General features: G+C 29.8%; 5 protein-coding genes across 6 annotated transcripts; 2 read left to right on the top strand and 3 right to left on the bottom strand.

The window, feature by feature from the left end:
• Window positions 1–3,163: 3,163 nt before the first annotated feature.
• On the bottom strand, window positions 3,164–5,827 carry LOC105362981 (serine/threonine-protein kinase pakG). The gene is made up of 4 exons (XM_011500543.1): window positions 5,608–5,827; window positions 5,211–5,532; window positions 4,555–4,949; window positions 3,164–4,396 (listed from the first exon to the last, which is right to left on the bottom strand). Exons 1-4 carry the CDS (start codon window positions 5,649–5,651, stop codon window positions 3,502–3,504), a joined length of 1,656 nt encoding a protein of 551 aa, XP_011498845.1. The 5' UTR covers window positions 5,652–5,827; the 3' UTR covers window positions 3,164–3,501.
• Window positions 5,828–7,267: 1,440 nt separating this feature from the next.
• LOC105362979 (ribosome biogenesis protein BOP1 homolog) lies at window positions 7,268–10,682 on the top strand. Its single transcript, XM_011500542.1, has 8 exons — window positions 7,268–7,677; window positions 7,851–8,516; window positions 8,617–9,295; window positions 9,370–9,579; window positions 9,657–9,946; window positions 10,016–10,115; window positions 10,189–10,384; window positions 10,466–10,682. Exons 1-8 carry the CDS (start codon window positions 7,540–7,542, stop codon window positions 10,617–10,619), a joined length of 2,433 nt encoding a protein of 810 aa, XP_011498844.1. The 5' UTR covers window positions 7,268–7,539; the 3' UTR covers window positions 10,620–10,682.
• A 36-nt stretch (window positions 10,683–10,718) lies between these two features.
• Window positions 10,719–12,998, bottom strand: LOC105362978 (uncharacterized). The gene is made up of 3 exons (XM_011500541.1): window positions 12,760–12,998; window positions 12,279–12,632; window positions 10,719–12,192 (listed from the first exon to the last, which is right to left on the bottom strand). The coding sequence occupies exons 1-3, from the start codon at window positions 12,837–12,839 to the stop codon at window positions 10,887–10,889; spliced, it is 1,740 nt and encodes a 579-aa protein (XP_011498843.1). The 5' UTR covers window positions 12,840–12,998; the 3' UTR covers window positions 10,719–10,886.
• A 2,999-nt stretch (window positions 12,999–15,997) lies between these two features.
• On the bottom strand, window positions 15,998–17,338 carry LOC105362977 (rab-like protein 3). 2 transcript variants are annotated; one of them, XM_011500539.1, is made up of 5 exons: window positions 17,184–17,338; window positions 16,709–16,918; window positions 16,462–16,610; window positions 16,277–16,390; window positions 15,998–16,201 (listed from the first exon to the last, which is right to left on the bottom strand). In XM_011500539.1, exons 1-5 carry the CDS (start codon window positions 17,227–17,229, stop codon window positions 16,022–16,024), a joined length of 699 nt encoding a protein of 232 aa, XP_011498841.1. In that variant the 5' UTR covers window positions 17,230–17,338; the 3' UTR covers window positions 15,998–16,021. The 2 variants fall into 2 exon arrangements, with proteins under 2 accessions (XP_011498841.1, XP_011498842.1); XM_011500540.1 differs by having other exon boundaries at window positions 16,477–16,610.
• Window positions 17,339–17,429: 91 nt separating this feature from the next.
• TfIIEalpha (transcription factor IIEalpha) lies at window positions 17,430–20,131 on the top strand. The gene is made up of 8 exons (XM_011500538.1): window positions 17,430–17,464; window positions 17,840–17,973; window positions 18,040–18,206; window positions 18,284–18,412; window positions 18,498–18,724; window positions 18,791–18,998; window positions 19,059–19,284; window positions 19,881–20,131. Exons 2-8 carry the CDS (start codon window positions 17,847–17,849, stop codon window positions 20,054–20,056), a joined length of 1,260 nt encoding a protein of 419 aa, XP_011498840.1. The 5' UTR covers window positions 17,430–17,464; window positions 17,840–17,846; the 3' UTR covers window positions 20,057–20,131.
• Window positions 20,132–20,161: the final 30 nt, after the last annotated feature.

The following is a 20,161-nucleotide window of genomic DNA, read 5'->3' as shown; positions in this document are numbered from 1 at the left end:
TTACGAATTTACAACTTGTACAATTTATCTTTCTCCCTTTGCGCAACATTCAAAACAGCTTTGCTATTCTTCGATTTATAGAAAAATAAAATCTCTATCGTTTCTACTTTTGCATTTATTCGCTAAACGAATTAAACGACTTGCGGCTTTCGTTGATCGTCGCATGCACGCACGAACCAAATTTTTGTATCACAACTGTTATTAACCAATGTCGCCGATGCATTGGTTTCGTTAATTTATAGTCATAAGATTTTTCGTTTTTTGGGCTTCGATGTATCAACGATTCATTTTCTTTTATGATTATTATTATTATTTTGTTAATATAAGCAAAGAAAATGGAATGAACCATATATGCAAAATTGTCATATGCGTATGATCTTTCCAAGTATAAATTAAAGCGATATCAATATGTTTTATCAACATGTTAATTTTCAACGACGACGTATACATACAATGTAATACTGCCACGATTATTACAAGATTTTACGTACATTCTTTCGTGTTTTTGGCCATTTTTGTTATTTTTTCAATTTAAAAACTTAACGGTCTAACTTCGACGACCTGCAATTATTCATTATCATTGGATCACTTCGACATAAATGTTATCAATGGCACGTACTTAATAATAAAAAATAAGAACTATTCGCAACTGGGCAAGTGTGTTGGCACTGTTGTTACACCTGTTCCTAAAACAAGTACATAAATTTCGTGAAATATTCTTTAAAAAATAAATAATTTCTTTATTTCACGTTTTTGCATAAGAAATATTCATTCAACTTAGTAGCTGCTTAACATTTACGTTCTTAACATTTATGTTCAAATAAATATTTTAGTAACAAAAAAATATATATATATATTATAATTCTTTGGTACGATAAAAATACAAAACCAGTATTTTTTCATCTTTTTTTTCCCCTTTTTTTCCCTTCAAAACCCAATTAAAACAATTACAAGTTACATCATCTAAAAGAAAGTGAAAAAAATAGTAACACACGCGATATTATTGTAAGCTATTGTTAATCTAGTTGTTTGGTTATGGCATATAATGCGTGTTTAGAACACGTGATACATTGAACAATGTTTATCTTGACATATACAATTTATAATGGGCAACTATTTTTACACAAAATTCATCAATTTCCATAAGTGTTCTATTCTTAATACTAGAAAAGTCGCCTTGCTATTATCACATACATTGTACAGAAAATAAGCGTTACTCGTTTTTCACTTTAGTGTTTTCAGTTATTCGTTGATGATTTTCATTTTGTTTAAACTTCCAACTGCGCGCAAACCTAATGCAAAATTGTCATTTGTTAATTTTATTGGCCTTCGGATACATTGACAAATGTCGACTCGTTATCATCGATTGACACGATAGATTATTATTAATAATTATTGTTGTTAGTCTATTCTTGTAGCTGCTGCAGCAAATTATAATTCATCGTATAAATATTTATATCCTCTTCCTTCGGCTTAATAAATGTATGGCATACATTGATTTATCATTCCTTCGATTTTTAGATTAAAAGTATTGGGTCTCGATAAAAACAAAAACCAAAAAAAACAAAAAAACACAAATGCTTATAAACAATTTGTGCGATAGAGAAGTGAAAAGAAACCCATAACTAATTGTAATCTTGACTAGCGATCGATCAAATAACGAATATCAAGAAAAGAATGTTTCGTTAACTACTTGCTCTTAATAAATCGAAGAATTGTTGAGGTCATTTGCCATATTGACAATTTTACATTCGCAAATGAGTATAGAAACGTCCCCAGTGTTAGTTAAGAGATACCACTGCAGATGAAAATAAAGTTTAATAACCTACCTTCCGATGATCTATTTGCTTGAAATAATTGCGATTTATGGCCTTGTATCAGGAATAACAGTTGGACCAAGTAGATCCGATCGATGGCATATTTTTCTCCCCAGTAACACTTCATAGTATCGAATGCCTTCCAACTACCGATTAAAATTAATTGTAAAATTACTTTGAAGATAAGTGAATGCGTGGATCTTTTGGAATTATTCGGAGGTGGTTAAAATCCACCTTATGGGTATAAGGAATCATGAGCAATATCCAATCTCCAGTTGCAGAAACTGTAGCAAAAGTAAATAAATGAGGAACTAGCATAAGCGAGGAGGACGTTGTAGTATCTTGAGAGGCAAGGGATCCTTAGTACGAAGATACGACCATCGTAATCGATTGTTCATCGTGGGCTTCTTTGTTCAAAAGAACCCTAAAGTGTGAATTTCTGAATTTCTGATCGACACTTTAGCATTAAAATCGCCAGTGCGTACGTCATACGACGCAGAGAGATAACCTTTCATAAAAGGTTTAAGAAATTTGTCTCCTTCGGAATGTATCAGTACTACGCCATTATTCTTCCATAGCGACGTCTTTGGTACATGATATCACAAAGCGGTGAATATGCGCCAGAATATCGGCGCTTGACCAAATATTAATTACTAAGTAGAAATGGAATAAGGGTAGAACTATAAATTTACTATTATTAAAAATGATTAAATCTCCGATCTGAATAAGTTTTTCGTAAAACATCTAATACTGTATATGAGAGTATAACGGAGTTCGGGAGTTTGACAAGATCTGCCAATTAAAATGCACTTGTTATTATTATCACGTTTTTTAAAAGCATTTTATAATTATTTAACAAATAGGTTAGCGTTTTCTGCAGTTGTATCCTTGTTTTACACAACCGGTGGGCTGACACAGCTACCTAAGATTATCTTATGTATATAAAAAACGGAGGTAGTTAAAATTCTAATTGAAATTGTTTAATTCATTAATATCTTGTTCCTGAATCAGTACCGCTACAGTATAAAAAACGCATTATTTTTTTGCAATTGTGAAATTCGTCTTTGAGCTAGCACGCGACTTTATTACTTTATTATGTGGCATTGGAGCTGTCGATGTGAAGTGCAAAAGTATTAGGTTTCTTCGTTTAAATTTTAAATATTATTCTTAATGCAAACATACTTAATATCCCGTTGTTTGTTAACATTTTTGTTCTACTTGAGTAAGCGTAAACTAATGGCCTTATTTAATCTTATTTTTCTACAAATGAGAATGAAACTTAAATTATCAAGTGAAAGATAATTTCTTACGCTTTCTCTTACGATAATGCTTACAATTACTTATAAAAATCTCATTCTACAAATGCCAAACTATTATCTGATATATTATCTAATTAATTCAACATGATTTTAGCTTATTCGATCTACTTGAAATCAATAAACGATCAAAAGCTTTCAGTCAAAGTTTACGGGAAACAAGCAACTTTCTGGCGCAATTGTGTTACTTAAATCACATTGCCGTGCATATTAAGAATTATATGGATGGCAAAATACGCGGCGCTAGATAAAAATTTGTTTAGAGCATATAGCTCCATACGAGTAGAAATGCCCTTTACAAATTATTTACAGCGGCAAACAGTAAGGGAGACATAATCATTTAACAATCAAACGAAGATATATATAAATCACTCACTCATGGAAGAGTTATGTCTACTCGAAGGACTTATCAATTCACTAATGGTCGAATTATGGCGTGTTTTTCTCGAGCCTTCGTCAATATCACTGATTAAACACGAATTAACCGAATGCGATAAAGCGGCCGTCTTATTGAAATCGATCGTCACGTAGCCAATTTGCTGGGATTTGAGAGGCGAGTCTGGCGGAGAGGAAGAAGGAGGTAGTTGTGGTGTTACTGACGACTCTGTCGACGTAATTGTCATTGTAGTCGATGCCGTCGTTGACGCTGACGTTGACGCTGACGTTGACGCTGCCGTTATTATGGCTGCCGTCCCAATGTTCGATGATGGCGCGTTGTTTTTATCTAAATCTAAAACTGCGTAACTCATTTCTCGGGCAGCTGTGACGTTAAGAAGAGGCGGAGGAGTTTGTACGGGTAATTTTTCGACGATGGACGTCGCGGAGAAGCGCTTCTTCAAACCTTCCAACTCGCTGGCCTCGAGATTCGCGTAAAAATGTCTCGAACCATCTTCCGACTCCGATTGTTGTTGCTGCTGTAAAATCAAGAGAGCGGGTGGACGAGCTTTGACGATTGGAGCCACCGATTCAAGTTTTTCCTGTCTTGGGCTTATGTTCATATATGTAGGATTACAACTGCCATCCTGCTGCTCCGTGATCCCTTCGTCTTTAAACGATGTCGAGGATTCGTAAGCTTTGTGTAAGGGGGAAAGTGGACTTCCGTCGCTGTTGAGGTCAACATTAATATACGAAGGCGCCGACGACTGAACCGTAGCCGCGCGATTCTGCTTTGATAGCGAAACTTCGCAGTTTACTATTTGTCCAGAAACTTGTTCAAACGATAGTAAACCGTTAGTCGATATTGAGCTGCTAACAGTGTGAGATCTGAAATTTTAATAATGAATATTTCATTCTCCTAATCATTGCATGCACCAGCATCTTGCTAAATATTCAATAATGAACGCTTATTTAAATTGAAGTATTTAATTTGCAAAATGTTATTATAAAGATAAATTAACGAAATAATTGTAATAATGCTTTACCTTTGCATTGATCTTCTGGCTAGACTTTTATTATTATTATGTTCCAAATCCGCGGTGGCAACTGCTTGCAGAGCTTCTTCGTTAACGTATAAGGACGAATGAAAATGTGGAATTGGTGGAGGCGGTGGTAACGATGCTGGAAGCATAGGAGGCGGTGATGGAGAACTCATTGTTCCTTGGGGTGATATCGGGCCACTACTGCTTCCTATGCTACTCAGTCTTCCATTTTGTTGATGATTAGAAAATGAAGATAAAATACGTCCATTACTTCGTGTTGATGTTGGATCGAGATAATTAGACTCCATTGGTATTGCCACTCTTGTTACCGTAGGCCCAGAATGGGCACCAATTGGCATTTCTCTCGATATTGCATCGTCGCCGTTATTACAAACTTGCTGTAATAAAATGTAAATGACTTATAAGTGATATTTGATCCGATGAATTGTTTCATTATACTGGTCTGTCGTTATGAAAACAGAAAATTAATATTATTTAGATCAATGTCAATTTATTATAAATTTGTATATAATTTTGTAGCGTTGTAGCAGTGTTAGATAAAACTATTATAGTGTTAGATAAATTGTATATTATGTTATAAGTTGAAATTAGCTTTCAAGTACTTGAAAATTGCCTAAATTATTAATAATTAAAAATACCTGAATATATGTTTGTACAAGATTAAATAGTTGAGCTGCTCTACGACATTTAAAAGCGTAAATTCCTGGACCGGTAGAACACCGCCTCCCAGATTCAAAACTAAAAATTTCAGCATCGTAACCATAACGACGTAAACAGCGTAGGGGCCACTTTACCGGTGATTTGCTACGCTGATATAAAATGATATCAGATTCTGTAACTTCCAATCTCCCAGGTGTGATCAAATTTCCCAAATCATCGACGTTCATCACTTGAAAGACATTAGGATGCAAATCATTGATATCAGTTCGACTATTAACACAACCCATTCTCAAGTTAATTCTAAAATTCAAATTCAAATATTCAAAATTATTATGAGAAATATTTAAATTAATGGAAATTATAATTTTAACTTACACGTTACTTGGAGGTGCGAGCACGACATAAGCGAGCAAACACATCACGAATGCATCTTATTGTTCTTCGTCGAGTCACCCTAAACTGCCTCTCTCTGATGATTTTACTCGAAATTAATTTTGTTATCATATCGCACTTCAATTAATCTATACACATGATTAACAGTGCATTGAAGCTTCCTTCTCGCAAATTAACCTTATTTTATAAAATTAAATCTACTAGGCCGACCATATAAAATCATTATTTTGTTCGTAATTACAATATCATTTTTTTTTCCTTTAATTACTCCATTTCGATAATTATACTTTGTATTGCCAGTCGGGTTTTTTTTGAGATCTATTGTTTGAGATCTTGAAAACAAATGACAAATAAGAGTTGGAATTTGGAAAAAATAATTATTAAGCCTAAGGAATAGGGATCTATAATTCATTACCTTATTCGATTCCTTAGAGGTTCGAGTTAATTGTAAATTAAATTATTATTTCCTAAATGTTACGCTTTTAACGATTATGCTTATTAAAATTTTATATTTTTTGGTCACATTCGATTAGAAGACGGGAAGTTTGACGCTTGTAAAAAAAAAAAAAAAAACATGTGTATAAAACTTGTTACTTTACTTATAGTAACAAATAATAAATAAAAAATTTATATATATATATATATATATATATAATTAAAAAATAAATCCCAATGATAAAAGAGTCTTATGAGTAACAACTATAAATAGTAAGAGAGCAAGGAATAATATATAAGGAATAAGGAATTCTGATGATTAAACTATTAATCTTTTCTTTTCAATTGCTAATCAAACGATACATAATCAAAATATGTTGCCAAAATATATTTTAACTGAAAATTTATTATCATTATCAAACTACTTGGTAATTTAAAGTTACGTGTAAGATGATATATCAATTTTTTTTAATTTTATTCCTTATTTCTTAGATACACCCAGTAATAAAGAGGGAAAATATCAACGAATTTAACCAGACACAAAAACAATTCTAATAAAAGATTCTAATATTTTTAAAAAAAGGTGATCTATCAATGCTAAAAAGGGTAATCGATTTCCATTGTAGGAGCTCAGCAAATTTCGTACTAAGCTAATTATTTGCACATGCGATAGTAAAAGTAGGAGTGTAAAAATAATCTGTCGAAGATGCTGCGAATGGGAAATACGTAACTAACTATTGTCTTAAATCACCAACGATCGTGTATGATCATTGATTAATGCGTCTTGGCTGGCATCATTAGAAACAAATATCCGTGTAAATAGGGAAATTAATAAGATTATTCATTTAAAATGATTTCTTAATATTATTTTTAATACTTCGTTAATGAAATCAGTTTAAGGAAAAAGCTAAGCCGTGTCAAGTCGTTTATAATTTGTTTTATTAAATAAATAAGCTTTTCAATAAGGAAGGGTTCTTAATACTATTTAATTACCCTATATTTATCCTTAAAGATTCAATAAATGCAATAACGAAATTTGTATTATCTATTATAATTATATACAAAAGATAGTTTTTAATTTTAGATTTAATTATTATTGAAATAAAAATATTTCATTTATTAAATATTTGGCATTCCATGAAACTCAGTCTGTCAATGTTTTTATATCATTATAGGCAGTTTCTCTTACTACCCCCTTAAGCGCGGTTTCAACAATTACAGATCAATCGAATTCGGTGCCAATAATATAACTCCCTAACGAGTATATTTTTTCTTTTATTTTTTTATTACATCGTCGACTTTTCTTTTGTTTTCATTTAGAATGTATAGTTGACCATTGTTATCAAGCTGACTATAAAATTGACGAAAACCGAGGATAGAATATTAGGTACTGCAGACTGCCAGTTGAACTGGTTCCCTCGATGATGTATAGATCGTGATTACCCGCATGCGTATTCTAACCTTTATTTAAAATAGTCCATGTGTCCTGATAAAAATCGTTCTTTTAAAACTATGAAACCTAACAGGAACAATTTAAAACGAAAACAAACATTAAAAAATTCCGATAATGTCATCGAAAATAATGAAGAAAGTGATTACGAGAAATCTGAAGTAGAGGTAAAAATTTTGTCACCAATGCTTATATTTATTATATTTTTACGATTCCTAAAGTACGATAAATGCATGTTTGAAATAAAAAATTGATAATATAGCATAATTTGAAATATATTAAAAATGTATTTAATTTATAACAAAGTTCAGGATTATCAATATACATGAATGACTTGCAGGATTCGGGTACCGAAGATTTATTAATCGGAGAGATTGATGGCGATGGAGATACAACGGATGAAGAAAGGAATAATGGAGATTCTAATGATGATTCGAACGAGGAGGAGGATAAACCTATATTTGCATCCTCCGACGAAGAAGATGAAAGTAACGAGGAGGAGATATCTAGCGAAGAACTTTCGTCTGAAGAGGATAGTTTGTTAGAATCAGAGTCAAATTCTAAAGAAGAAAATGAAGAAGAAACAGCAAATATTAAATATCAGAAAACAAAACATAAACAAATCAAAAAGAAAAATCAAAGTAAATCAGTCAATCATAAAGATGACTCGAAAGCCAAAGTAAATGCAAACGATTCTAAATTAAATAAATATGAGACTGATTCATCGGATGAAGAAGATATTAGAAATACTGTTGGTAATATACCATTGAAATGGTACGATAATAGTAAACATATTGGTTATGATTGGGATGGAAAACAAATATTGAAGCCAGAACAGGGAAATCAATTGGACAATTTTTTGAGGAGGATGGAAGACCCTGACTTTTGGAGAACGATAAAAGATTATCAAACTGGACAAGAAGTTGTTTTAAGCAATGCGGATATCGAACTTATAACAAGAATTCAAAAGCAAAGATTACCTGATGCTAAATTTGATGAATATGCGGTAAGTAGTCAATGCATAAATTTTCTACCCTATATTTTTAAAAGTTAGCACTTTTATTCGCATAAGTAATTATGTAAATTAATTACATTTACTTAATTAGCCATGGATGGAATGGTTTACTTCAGAAGTTATGAAAACACCTATTCGTAAATTTCCTGAGCACAAGCGTTCCTTCCTTCCATCGAAACCAGAGGCTAAAAGGGTTTCAAAACTTGTTCATGCCTTAAAAATGGGTTGGATTAAATCAACGGCAGAATTGAAAAAAGAAAGGGAGTCAAAGACAAGGGAACCTCAGTTTTATATGCTGTGGCAGACCGATGATCAAGCCGAAGAGATGAGAAGAATTCACAAGCACATTCCAGCACCAAAAAGATTTTTGCCTGGACATGCCGAAAGTTATAATCCACCTCCAGAATACTTGTTTGATAAGAGAGAATTAAAAGAATGGAATAAATTGAAAAATACACCATGGAAAAGAAAATTGCATTTTATTCCTGAAAAATATGACTCTCTAAGACAAGTTCCCGCTTATCCCAGATATATCAAAGAAAGATTCCAAAGATGTTTGGATTTGTATTTATGTCCAAGAGCAATAAAAATGAAACTAACTATAGAGCCAGAATCGTTAGTTCCTCAATTGCCAAGCCCTAGGGACTTGCAACCATTCCCAACTGTACAGTCAATGATTTATGAAGGGCACACGGATATGGTTAGGTGTATGACTGTGGAATCTTTGGGTCAATTCCTTGCTAGTGGAGGGGATGATTCCACATTAAGGAGTGAGCGAATACAATTATAACGATCATCTTTTCTTCCCTTTCTTTTTAACGATAGCTAATTATGTTTTATTTAGTATGGGAGATTTCCACTGGTAGATGTGTTAAAGTTGTAAATTGTGGTGGCACGGTGAGAAGTGTCGCTTGGTGTCCAAACCAGAATCTACCGTTAATAGCTGTAGCTGCTGATCAAAGGGTTCTTTTAATTAATCCAGGTGTAGGAGATCATGTCATTTCAAAGAAAGCAGATAAATTATTAGAAATAATTCCACAAAGCGACGTAATCGGTAATTATTATGCATGTGCATAGATTATTTTAAACCTAATAAGATTCGCTTATTTTATTTCAATAATCAAATTTTAGTGTCGGAGAGAGTAACGGCTGTAGTGCAATGGGAAAATCAGTCCGTAATGGATAACGCAGAAGATTGGAACACAAGCATAAGGGTTGTAATAAATCACTATAAAATTGTTAAACAAGTGACGTGGCATGCTAAAGGCGATTACTTTTTGTCAGTAATGCCAGATGGTCAAAACAGAGCTGTTCTAATCCATCAACTATCAAAAAGAAGATCTCATTTACCCATTGGTAGGCCTAAAGGGCAGGTACAATGTGCCCTATTCCATCCATTTAAACCATTCTTATTTATAGCGGTAAGTTATTATTTAATCTAAAAATTATCAGTTCTGAATTTAAGGATTTTTATCAACTTATTATTATAGACGCAAAGAAACGTAAGAATATATGATTTAATGAAGCAAGAAATGATAAAAAAATTATTCACAAATTCACAATGGATATCCAGCATGTCCATTCATCCTGGTAATGATATAGAATTTTGTAAAATTTCTACGCTAATAAATTATCAATTATTTTACATTTTAAATAATTTTAGGAGGGGATAATCTTCTTGTTGGCACCTACGATAAGAAATTACTGTGGTTTGATTTAGATTTAAGTACAAAACCCTATCAAATTCTTCGCTTACACGGTACAGGTATACGTGGAGTGGCGTATCATAAAAACTATCCGTTGTTCGCGTCAGGAGCTGATGACAGAGGTCTTATCGTATGCCATGGAATGGTTTACAGGTATATTTATAAAAATAAAATATTACTATGAGTAAAAAATCATTTTTAATGTTTATTACTAATAACTTTTATAATTTTTAGTGATTTACTACAAAATCCATTAATTGTGCCCCTTAAAAGATTATGTAATCATGAAGCTTTTAATGACTTTGGCATTTTGGATGTACTATTTCATCCAATTCAGCCATGGATATTTTCAGCTGGAGCAGATTCAACAATAAGAATGTATACTTGAACATATTTTATTGTAATTATAAATAGTTTTATTAAGAAATGAGAAATAAATAATTTTTACAAGCGATGAAATACCGTTTTAAAGTATTTCTTATTTAACGTTAAGCTCGTGAGCTTTAATCAAATTGCGTTTTTAAGAAATTTATCATAAATAATCAACTTTAATCTCAGAGGAACTTGTAACAAAGTTGATTCACGTGTGCGAAAAATTATCTAATAAATTATATAATAAAAAATCACATACATTATAAAAGTATATTAATAAAACCTATGGGAGGTTGTGACCAGGAGAAAGTTCTGTATGCCCAATACACTGCCAATCAGCCTCTCCGCAATTACACGTATGACCTGCAAGTCGAATTTTAATGACCGTAACTTCTTTTTTAATATCGTTGTATCTACAAAAGACATGAAGATCATGAATTAATACTGCATAATATTTATTACGATGATACAGTCTAATGAACGCTGTTCTTGGGTCTTCCTTTAAAATGCTCTCTATAAGCAATTTTTTTTCATCTGTCTTGTCTTTCGAGATTTCTTGTAGCTGTTGTAAACACATTTTAGAAAAATTTATCGTAAAAGGTGATTCTTTTGGATTTAACATCCAACCCGGCACTCTGACATTTATTGGTCTTGTTTCAGAATTTAGTTTATTAGTAACGGCCGTACTACTAGATGACTTTTTATTATAAGCAAAGCCTTCTTCTCCATCTGGTGCTTCTCGTTTTCCTATTTTATCTGATATATATGGACATTCATCGTTGAATGTTAAATTTGTTGTACCCCTATTGATTATATCCATATCAGATGCATATCTTATTCTTGAGCGATCTGTTTGATCCAGTGGTCTCGAGTTTCTAATATCGCTACCACCGACTCCAGTATTGTAGCTAATTGAATTTGCGTTAACCCTACTAGTAGTTACAGACGTAACTTCTTTGTCCTCTAAACTAGTTATACTTTCATTGCTAACAGAAACATCTTCAAAGATTAAATTGTTTTCAAATTCCTCTGCTTGTAATTTTAATGCAAGTTCTTCGTCTTTTGATACATCTATCGATGAAGAAATAGAGGACGAAGAAGGGGAAGATACATGTACATGAGAATGATTGTCTGCAATACTCTTTGAATAAATAACACTTTTTCTGTTTAATGTGCAAGTGTTGTCATTACAATTGGCAGACAATCGCTTATCTGTATCGTTAGCAGCGTTATAAATCCAACCATCTGCATTATTCATCGAAGATGATGAGGATGTTGCTGTATTGCCTTTCTCCGACTCTTCCTTCAAACGAATAGAATGCAGTACTTTGTCTAGATGCAATGGATTATCATAATATGGAATATATGGTTTTATATCTAGAACTGGAGTTTGGTCGATCACATCGACACCTTCGAAGTAAATATTATAATCTTCAATTTTAATTATTTTGACCAAACTTAATCCAATAGGACACGGACGATGTGGCGATCTTGTGGAAAATATTCCAGTTTTAATACTGTTTAATCCAGGAGGTGCAACTTCTGTTCCCACATGCCCTAATTCATTTTTATGAAAATGAAATAATATCCTAAAAGTATTGATAGGTATTAAATATAATAATAAATTAATTGAAATTTATTATATATACATGTATATTATAATCTTAATATTTACCACATGTGTGAAAATTCATCTAATCCTTTAAGAGCGTGCTCAGGATTGGTAAAAATACTTTGAAAAAGAATTATTTTACCGGAAGTACTATTAGAAACTACAGACTGTCTAGGAGTAGCTTTTTTATTTGGAGACCAACTTGACATAATACCAATAGGTCGACGAATTGAATTACAATCATTACTAATTTTACTTGTTAATAATTCATTGTTTTTTAAAGGTGCTGTTAGCACCTCGGACGACGATGCTGATTCTTCGGAAAAAGAAGTAAGACTATTTGTCCCCAATCTCAATAGTCTTTTAATATTACTAATATCTCTTTCATGCACATAACGTAGACTATTTATTTCCTGTCTAATAAAGAAATAATTATAAAAGAAAATGTACAAAAATTATAATGAATCTTTACAAGTTATTCATATAGGTTAAATTTAAGCAATATTTATATATATTGATACCACATATATAGTCAATTTTGTACCTTAAATTATTAATTTCTTTTCTTGCTGTAATTAACTGTTCCAGCAGATAATTCGTATTCGAATCTACGCTTTTTTCCATTATCAAATAATATCAATCAAATCTATAATAAATAGGTGACCGTTCGTACAAATTAAAAAAAGTTATATAAAATAATTGCAGTGACAATGTGATTTTTACTCCATATCACAATTATGCGAAATTTAATAATACGTATTAAAGAAAAATATAAATTGTATTAATATTTAATCCTAGTACGATTTTAATATGCATCTCAGTATATTCGAATGTAGCGAACTTGGCCACGAGAATTAGCGTCACCAACTTTGAGAACAAATATTTAAAAACATATATTTTTATGAAATTTAATATTTTAAAATATGTAAACAATAGATTATCTATATGTATTCAAACAAAATTCTTTCTCTTCGATGCATCTCCAATGACTTTACGTATAATATATCATTTTTATGCATTGTTTGTAAATTTCTATTAATCAATTACGCACGTTTAGAAAATCTATTGTTCTAATTATCAATTACTAATGAACTAATCATTAATTTTTCACAATTAAAAAAAAAAAAAAAGCACATAAAAATATAGCTTATGAATAAATAATAGAAACAGCTTGTATATTCTCTTTATACCAAATTTTAAAATTCATTATATGTATTTATTTTCTTCTTTCTCACTCATTCAACTTTATATTTTACTCAATTACTCTGGACATTATAACAAATAATTTAATTGCCAAATTTGTATGGATACAATAATAACGATAAATACAAAAAATTAAAATTATTAAATAAAATATTTATAATTATTAATGAAATATTTACTTTATACACTTTATATTGTATTTATAGCTTAGTGATATATCATTTATCATAAGCTTTCTATACTAAGTATCTTTTTACAAATCTATTTTATACCGAAGTCACGTAAAAACAAAAATTTATTAAAAATCTATCAACGAATGGATAAATTTCTTAAAAAAAAACACAAAGTATTTCTAAAAACTATTGAAGTGCTGTAGTTAAAAATATTTTAAAAATTATCCCCGATGATTTTAGAATGTACATATTATTTTATTAACGTATATTAAATAAAGATGCTTTACAAATAAATAAATTCATATATATATATATATATATATATATATATATATATATATATATATATATATATATATATATGAATTTATAATGATTCTTATAAAATAATATTATTAAATATAAATCTAATATCAAGAGTAAAAATTAAATAAATTGAGGTATACTATAAAATGGAATAGCCTGTTTTAAAAAAAATAAAAAAAAAAAAAAAAAAAAAAAAAAAAATGTGCACGTACAATGTGCACACGTACACCTACGAATATAATGTAATTATATTAAAAATAAATGATTAGAAAGTACATTCGTAAAAACTTCCGTTTTTTAAGAGTCTATCGATGTGAAATGTCAATTTTCTAGAAATTCAGGTACTAGCTTATATGTTGGGTTTAAAAAGTACAAATACTTTATTGATGTTGAATATTATTGCATGCCTCTTTCGAATTATCGCACGAGCTTACAAATTGAAGTATTATTGCTTTAAACAATTAATAAATATGTGCATAGTGAAAAATAACTCGTAAATGGTATTTTTCATTATAAATATTTTCATTTAATACCAATTCATTTTTAACTCGATTATGGCAATCGAAATAGCAATAAGTAGCTGCTAGATAATAAAATTCTGTAATACTAATAAACGAAAGCATTTATAGATTAATCGATTGAACTATTGAATACAACCACAAGTTGTTATTTTATTAATCCTGTCTGTCAATCAATGAGATCTAAATTTTTAAATAAACAGACTGTACCTCGATAGTACCTTTTCCATTTAAATATGCGCCAATTCGTAAAATCATATTAAATCAGACGTTATAAATTTTATGTAAAATAATAATTATATATATATGTGTGCGTGTGTGCGTGTGTGTGTGTACAGAATTAATTCGATATTAAAATTTGGTTAAGCAAATGCAAACATATCGCTAAAATATATCGAACCTTGAACTGTAGTGTAGCTTGGAGAAGTATTAGTGTCGTTTTGCTGAAACCAAATATATCTAAGATATGAGAAATCTTTATATGGGGCTCTATTTATATACCGGTACAGCTCAAAAATACAGTTATTCAATTAGCAGTGTCATAACGTAACATCAAAATAGATTTGATTGATTTGTTTAACTTATTATGCATTTTGTAATCGCATGGCCTACAAAATAAAAATTTTCATTGTATTTTGTCGAAAGCTTATATAAATATCTGTTCGGAATCTATTCATATGGTTTATTGCATATTCTATATATGTGTGTGCGCCTGTGTGGGTGTGCGCGCGCGCGCGCGATAACGTAACGACCAATTCGTCGTGAAATATCGAATTAAAAATTCTTATCATACAGTTTTTCAAACTGATCCCCTTTCAATCAATTAAAAGTCTTTTTACTGCATTTCGAAAAATCATCGTAAATTGAAAAATCATACAAAGCCATTTCGACATCATTTTATGAAATTTTCTTAGCTTAATAATGAAAGAAACAACGAAAATTCAATAAAGTCCTCAATATAAGATTGTTCCCCATAATATTCTTCAAAAAATCAAATGACGAAGTCAAAGAATTACCTAAATATTTGGAAACGCGTTAACGTTATGGCAATAGCAAAAACGGTTTGATTTAAAGAAATGAGAGAAATGGGTACGTAAATTAATTTCAAAGGAAAAGCTTATAACGATATTTTGAAAAGAAAGAGATACATAAATTGTTAATTATTCCAAAAGTACCTATGAAAAAAATGAGAGGATATTAATGGATAAATGATGTTTACTGTGAAATTTTTTCTTAATTTTATATTGTCATTATTGTCGGTAATAAAAATTATATTCATATTTTATAAATAATATACATATATATATATATATATATATATATATAAATTATAAAAATTCAATAATCTCGATAGTGGATAAATCTAAGAAATACATATAAATTATATTTAATTCATTTCATTGATATAATATGTTATGAAAAAGACTTTTTATTTATTTAATTAGTTATTTAAAAAAAAAGAAACAAATAATAGTAAAATAAAATAATATCTATACGTATCTTTAACAGAATGTAAAAATGTTAAATGCCTAAAAATTATATGAAATTTCATTTAATGAAATATATACATTTTTCATATTTATTTATTTAATTAAAGAAATTATTATTAATCATTATGATAAGGTTTCGGACTATACTGTGAGCTGTAAATAGGAATCCTTCTTTGGTCATAATTAACTCCTTCTTTGACTATATAATATCGCCTTTCAATTACTTTATCAAAAAATCTACTTAATTTTACAGACGAACTACTACCAGCGGCTAACGATCGTGTTTGCCGACAGTCCTATAATTGAGCATAACATTAAATTATTTTTATTTTGTATAACAAATTATACTAACGTTAACAAAATATTTTTACCAAAAAGATTTCGTCGGCACCACATTCTTCGGCAATAGTTGAAGAGCGCCTATGAATACTCGATCTTACTTCAGCTATTAAATCTGATTTTGTACCAACTACTAACATTGGAATCTAAAAGAAACGTACAACAGATATGTATTAAGTCAATATTAACACGAATTTGTTCAGTAAGTGCAGCAAACCTGCGTTGACCCTACAAATTTCTCTGGATCAAAATCATCAAATGATTTACATTTTGAATGATTGTTGTCTTTATTCAAAATTTCTTCCAGCCACTTCTGTAAATTTTGTTGTGATTTTCTATTTGTTAAATCATGTACAAGTATAATACCTGTAAGTTAATAATTATTTTCCATATTATAGAAGATATTTATATTTATTTATTTTTATTATTACTTGTAATATTATATTTAATCAAATATATTTTACCATTTGTTGGACTGTAAAATACAGATCTGGTATTTTTATGATTTTGACTACCTCCAACATCCCATAATTCAATAAAATATCTTCGCTGATTGGGCGTACCTTCCTTATATTCGTGTAATTTCACTTCTACCGAGCAACCAATTGTCCACGATGGATTACTAATTGGTTGTTGTTGACAAATTAAATGGGTTAGAGATGATTTTCCAACACCTAATTAAATTTGTATAAAAGAATAAATAAATATTGATAATTTTTGCATGCGTAACCTACAAATGCATTTAATATCAACTTTATTTCTGTACTTGCTAATAGTTTTATATTTTCAATAAAATATTATTTGATAATCACATTATAAATTTTTGCTTTCATCGCACAATATTATCGCAATGCATTGCATTAAAATTTTTCAAAATGACACGTCAACGTTCCAAAAAAAGTTAAAAAATATTTCTAACAATGTTTTTGAAATTTTTACCTGAATCTCCAACGACAATAATTTTCACTTTATCAATGGCTGCCATCAATTACTTACAATCTAAGAATTTATAATATCATTGGAATGATACTGTTTGTGTACAAATTTCTCCTTGACAGGTGCTTGGTTTTATGGCTAACAGAGCTCATAACCTTAAAATCCAGCATATGAAAGGAATGGGCTTCAGATGGAATTCAAGTGTGTGTCAACGAATTTGATCGAAGTTTTTATCAATTTATTAATGAATGAAGAAGTATCCACTGTTAATAATTATTAATTATGTATGCAATTACCTACATTTACCTATTCTTCTAAATTAAAAACATTATTTTCCTTAAATACACAAATATTTAATTTTTAATACCATGCCTTGCACATTTTATTCAACTAGGATTTTGATATATATACATATAAATATAAATATTTATAATTACAATCAGTAAGGTATTATGTATAAAATTAAAGTTAAAATGATTATCCTTCTTTTTTTCTATTCTTTTTTTTTTTTAATTTAAACATTGTTTATTTATTGTAAGTACAAATTGTAGAGTTTTCAAAAAATTTTAATAAAATTACGTTTCACAGTTTCATATAAAAATTGCATAAATATATAAGTATGTAGGCGATTTAATACAAATTTTTTATTCATCTTACAGCATTGAAATGAGTTCTGAAGAGAGATTGATAACAGAAGTTCCTAGTAGTTTAAAACAATTAGCCCGTCTTGTAGTACGTGGTTTTTATACAATTGAAGATGCGCTCATTATTGATATGCTAGTTCGAAATCCATGTAAGTACCAATATCCTTATATTGTCCTATAATTTATACAAAATTTTCATTAAAATTTACTAATAGGTATGAAAGAAGACGATATCTGTGATTTACTTAAATTTGATAAAAAAATGTTAAGAGCACGTATAACAACATTGCGAAATGACAAATTTATTCAAGTTAGATTAAAAATGGAAACCGGATCGGATGGAAAAGCACAAAAAGTCAATTATTATTTTATTAATTATAAGGTATGATTGTTTATGGCTTGCAATTAAAGAATTGTAAATTATATCATGGATCTTTTTTTTCTTTTTTTTAACTTTAGACATTTGTGAATGTAGTAAAATATAAATTAGATTTAATGAGAAAAAGAATGGAAACTGAGGAACGAGATGCAACAAGTAGAGCCAGCTTTAAATGCACAAGTTGTTTAAAAACTTTTACAGATCTGGAAGTTAGTTTATTCAAAATATTGCTTTCTAAGTTTATGTTATTAAGAATGTAAATTATATTGTTGCTATTTTAAAATTTGTTCAAAGGCAGATCAATTATTCGATATGACTACTGGAGAATTCAGATGTACATATTGTCGAGAAATAGTTGAAGAAGACCAATCCGCCCTACCCAAAAAAGATTCACGATTGCTTTTAGCAAAATTTAACGAGCAATTAGAACCTCTCTATATTTTATTACGAGAAGTCGAAGGAATTAAATTAGCACCAGAAATCTTAGAACCCGAACCCGTTGATATTAATACAATCAGAGGGTAAAATTTTTATTTCTATTTGCCTTTAATCTTTTATGCAAATATTTATACAACATTGTTTCGCAGCATTGACACTAAGAAATCAAATAATATACGTGGACCTAATGAACAATGGTCGGGAGAAGCTACTAGATCATCTGGATTTGTTGTGGAAGATACGAGAGTCGATGTATTGATAGGGAATGAAATACAAGATGACAATGTTAATAGCATAAGAAAAGAAAGACCAATTTGGTTAATGGAAAGCACAATCATTACTTCCGACCCATTACAGGTAATAATATTATAATAATTGATTCCATGCTTGCTTTACTATAAATTCTTTTTTCTACAGAATGAATTAAGAAATACTCAAGATAGTATTTTGGAAAAGGCTGCTGCTACCGCCACGAATGCTAATGCAACCAACAATAAACAAGGTGAAGATATAATGTCCGTGCTCTTGGCACACGAAAAGAAAGGTGGAATAAACGCTAGCGCTGTAAAGACAGTATTGCCTCATGAATCAAGTGATAGCAGTGATAACGAAGATAGAGGAGATATGAAAGTAGCTGACACAGGTTAGTTTATAAATAATAATATGCACATGTTTTAGCTACTTTTTCATTAATGAAGTGATATTTATGCAATATTTTGCTTTACGGGGAGTGTGTTTCAAATACTCTAATCTCTGTGTTTCGATAAATATATATATATACAATATAATTTAGCAAAACGTAAATTTTAAAAATCTTTACTAATAAATTGTATTTTGCACGTCATATTAAGTGATTTTATAATAAAACTCAATCACAAAGTCATAAATTTGTTCTATAAGCTTTTATAAACGGAACGAAAAATTAGAATGTTGGATTAAAAATTATTTCATTATATTACTAATTTTAAACATTATCGTTGAAATCCCTTAATTGTTTCATAACGATCAATATTTTCTCTAAATATCATTTAGAAATATATTCAATCAAGTTATTTTAAAGTCGGTAAATTTAAACTCATCTGTGATAAGTGAGAAAAAAAATGTATTAAAGCCGATGTAGTAGTAAACATATACTTTCAATTTTGTTAAAATGTAAATGTTACATTAATAAATTGTGTAATATTTTGAAAAGTCTTGATTTGAATGTACGCAAATGTTTTTTTTTTAATGCTATTGTAGGTGAAATTGAAACAATGGAATCCGACGACGAAGACCAAATACCAACTGTTAGTATAAATGGCAAAAGTGTTGTAATAACTGATGTAAATGATACACTTATTGCTGAAATGACTGCGGCGGAAAAAGAAGCGTACATACAAATTTATCAAGATTATTATTCTTCAATGTATGACTGAGACAATCGTCGATCTATTTTTAATGTACTTGCAGCAACAACAAATGTTCGATTGAATGCGAGTAAAAGAATGTATAATATTTTGTATAAATAAAATGATGTGTTT

The sequence above is a fragment of the Ceratosolen solmsi genome, unplaced genomic scaffold (genome assembly GCF_000503995.2).
Source record: "Ceratosolen solmsi marchali unplaced genomic scaffold, CerSol_1.0 scaffold56, whole genome shotgun sequence".
Classification (NCBI taxonomy): domain Eukaryota; kingdom Metazoa; phylum Arthropoda; class Insecta; order Hymenoptera; family Agaonidae; genus Ceratosolen; species Ceratosolen solmsi.
This window is presented reverse-complemented; position numbering and strand designations above follow the sequence as displayed.

Coding starts and splice junctions, on each gene's coding strand:
- LOC105362981 (XM_011500543.1), bottom strand. CDS start 5,651: ATGTGTTTGCTCGCTTATGTCGTGCTCGCACCTCCAAGTAACGT. Junction 5,533..5,607: donor CTCGCACCTCCAAGTAACGT/GTAAGTTAAAAT, acceptor TTTGAATTTTAG/AATTAACTTGAGAATGGGTT. Junction 4,950..5,210: donor TTGTACAAACATATATTCAG/GTATTTTTAATT, acceptor ATTTTATTACAG/CAAGTTTGTAATAACGGCGA.
- LOC105362979 (XM_011500542.1), top strand. CDS start 7,540: ATGTGTCCTGATAAAAATCGTTCTTTTAAAACTATGAAACCTAACAGG. Junction 9,296..9,369: donor GGATGATTCCACATTAAGGA/GTGAGCGAATAC, acceptor TGTTTTATTTAG/TATGGGAGATTTCCACTGGT. Junction 10,385..10,465: donor TGCCATGGAATGGTTTACAG/GTATATTTATAA, acceptor TATAATTTTTAG/TGATTTACTACAAAATCCAT.
- LOC105362978 (XM_011500541.1), bottom strand. CDS start 12,839: ATGGAAAAAAGCGTAGATTCGAATACGAATTATCTGCTGGAACAGTTA. Junction 12,633..12,759: donor AAAGAAATTAATAATTTAAG/GTACAAAATTGA, acceptor TTTCTTTATTAG/ACAGGAAATAAATAGTCTAC. Junction 12,193..12,278: donor GATGAATTTTCACACATGTG/GTAAATATTAAG, acceptor CAATACTTTTAG/GATATTATTTCATTTTCATA.
- LOC105362977 (XM_011500539.1), bottom strand. CDS start 17,229: ATGGCAGCCATTGATAAAGTGAAAATTATTGTCGTTGGAGATTCAG. Junction 16,611..16,708: donor ATTTTACAGTCCAACAAATG/GTAAAATATATT, acceptor ATTAACTTACAG/GTATTATACTTGTACATGAT. Junction 16,391..16,461: donor AATTTGTAGGGTCAACGCAG/GTTTGCTGCACT, acceptor CGTTTCTTTTAG/ATTCCAATGTTAGTAGTTGG.
- TfIIEalpha (XM_011500538.1), top strand. CDS start 17,847: ATGAGTTCTGAAGAGAGATTGATAACAGAAGTTCCTAGTAGTTTAAAA. Junction 18,207..18,283: donor ATTATTTTATTAATTATAAG/GTATGATTGTTT, acceptor TTTTAACTTTAG/ACATTTGTGAATGTAGTAAA. Junction 18,413..18,497: donor AAACTTTTACAGATCTGGAA/GTTAGTTTATTC, acceptor ATTTGTTCAAAG/GCAGATCAATTATTCGATAT.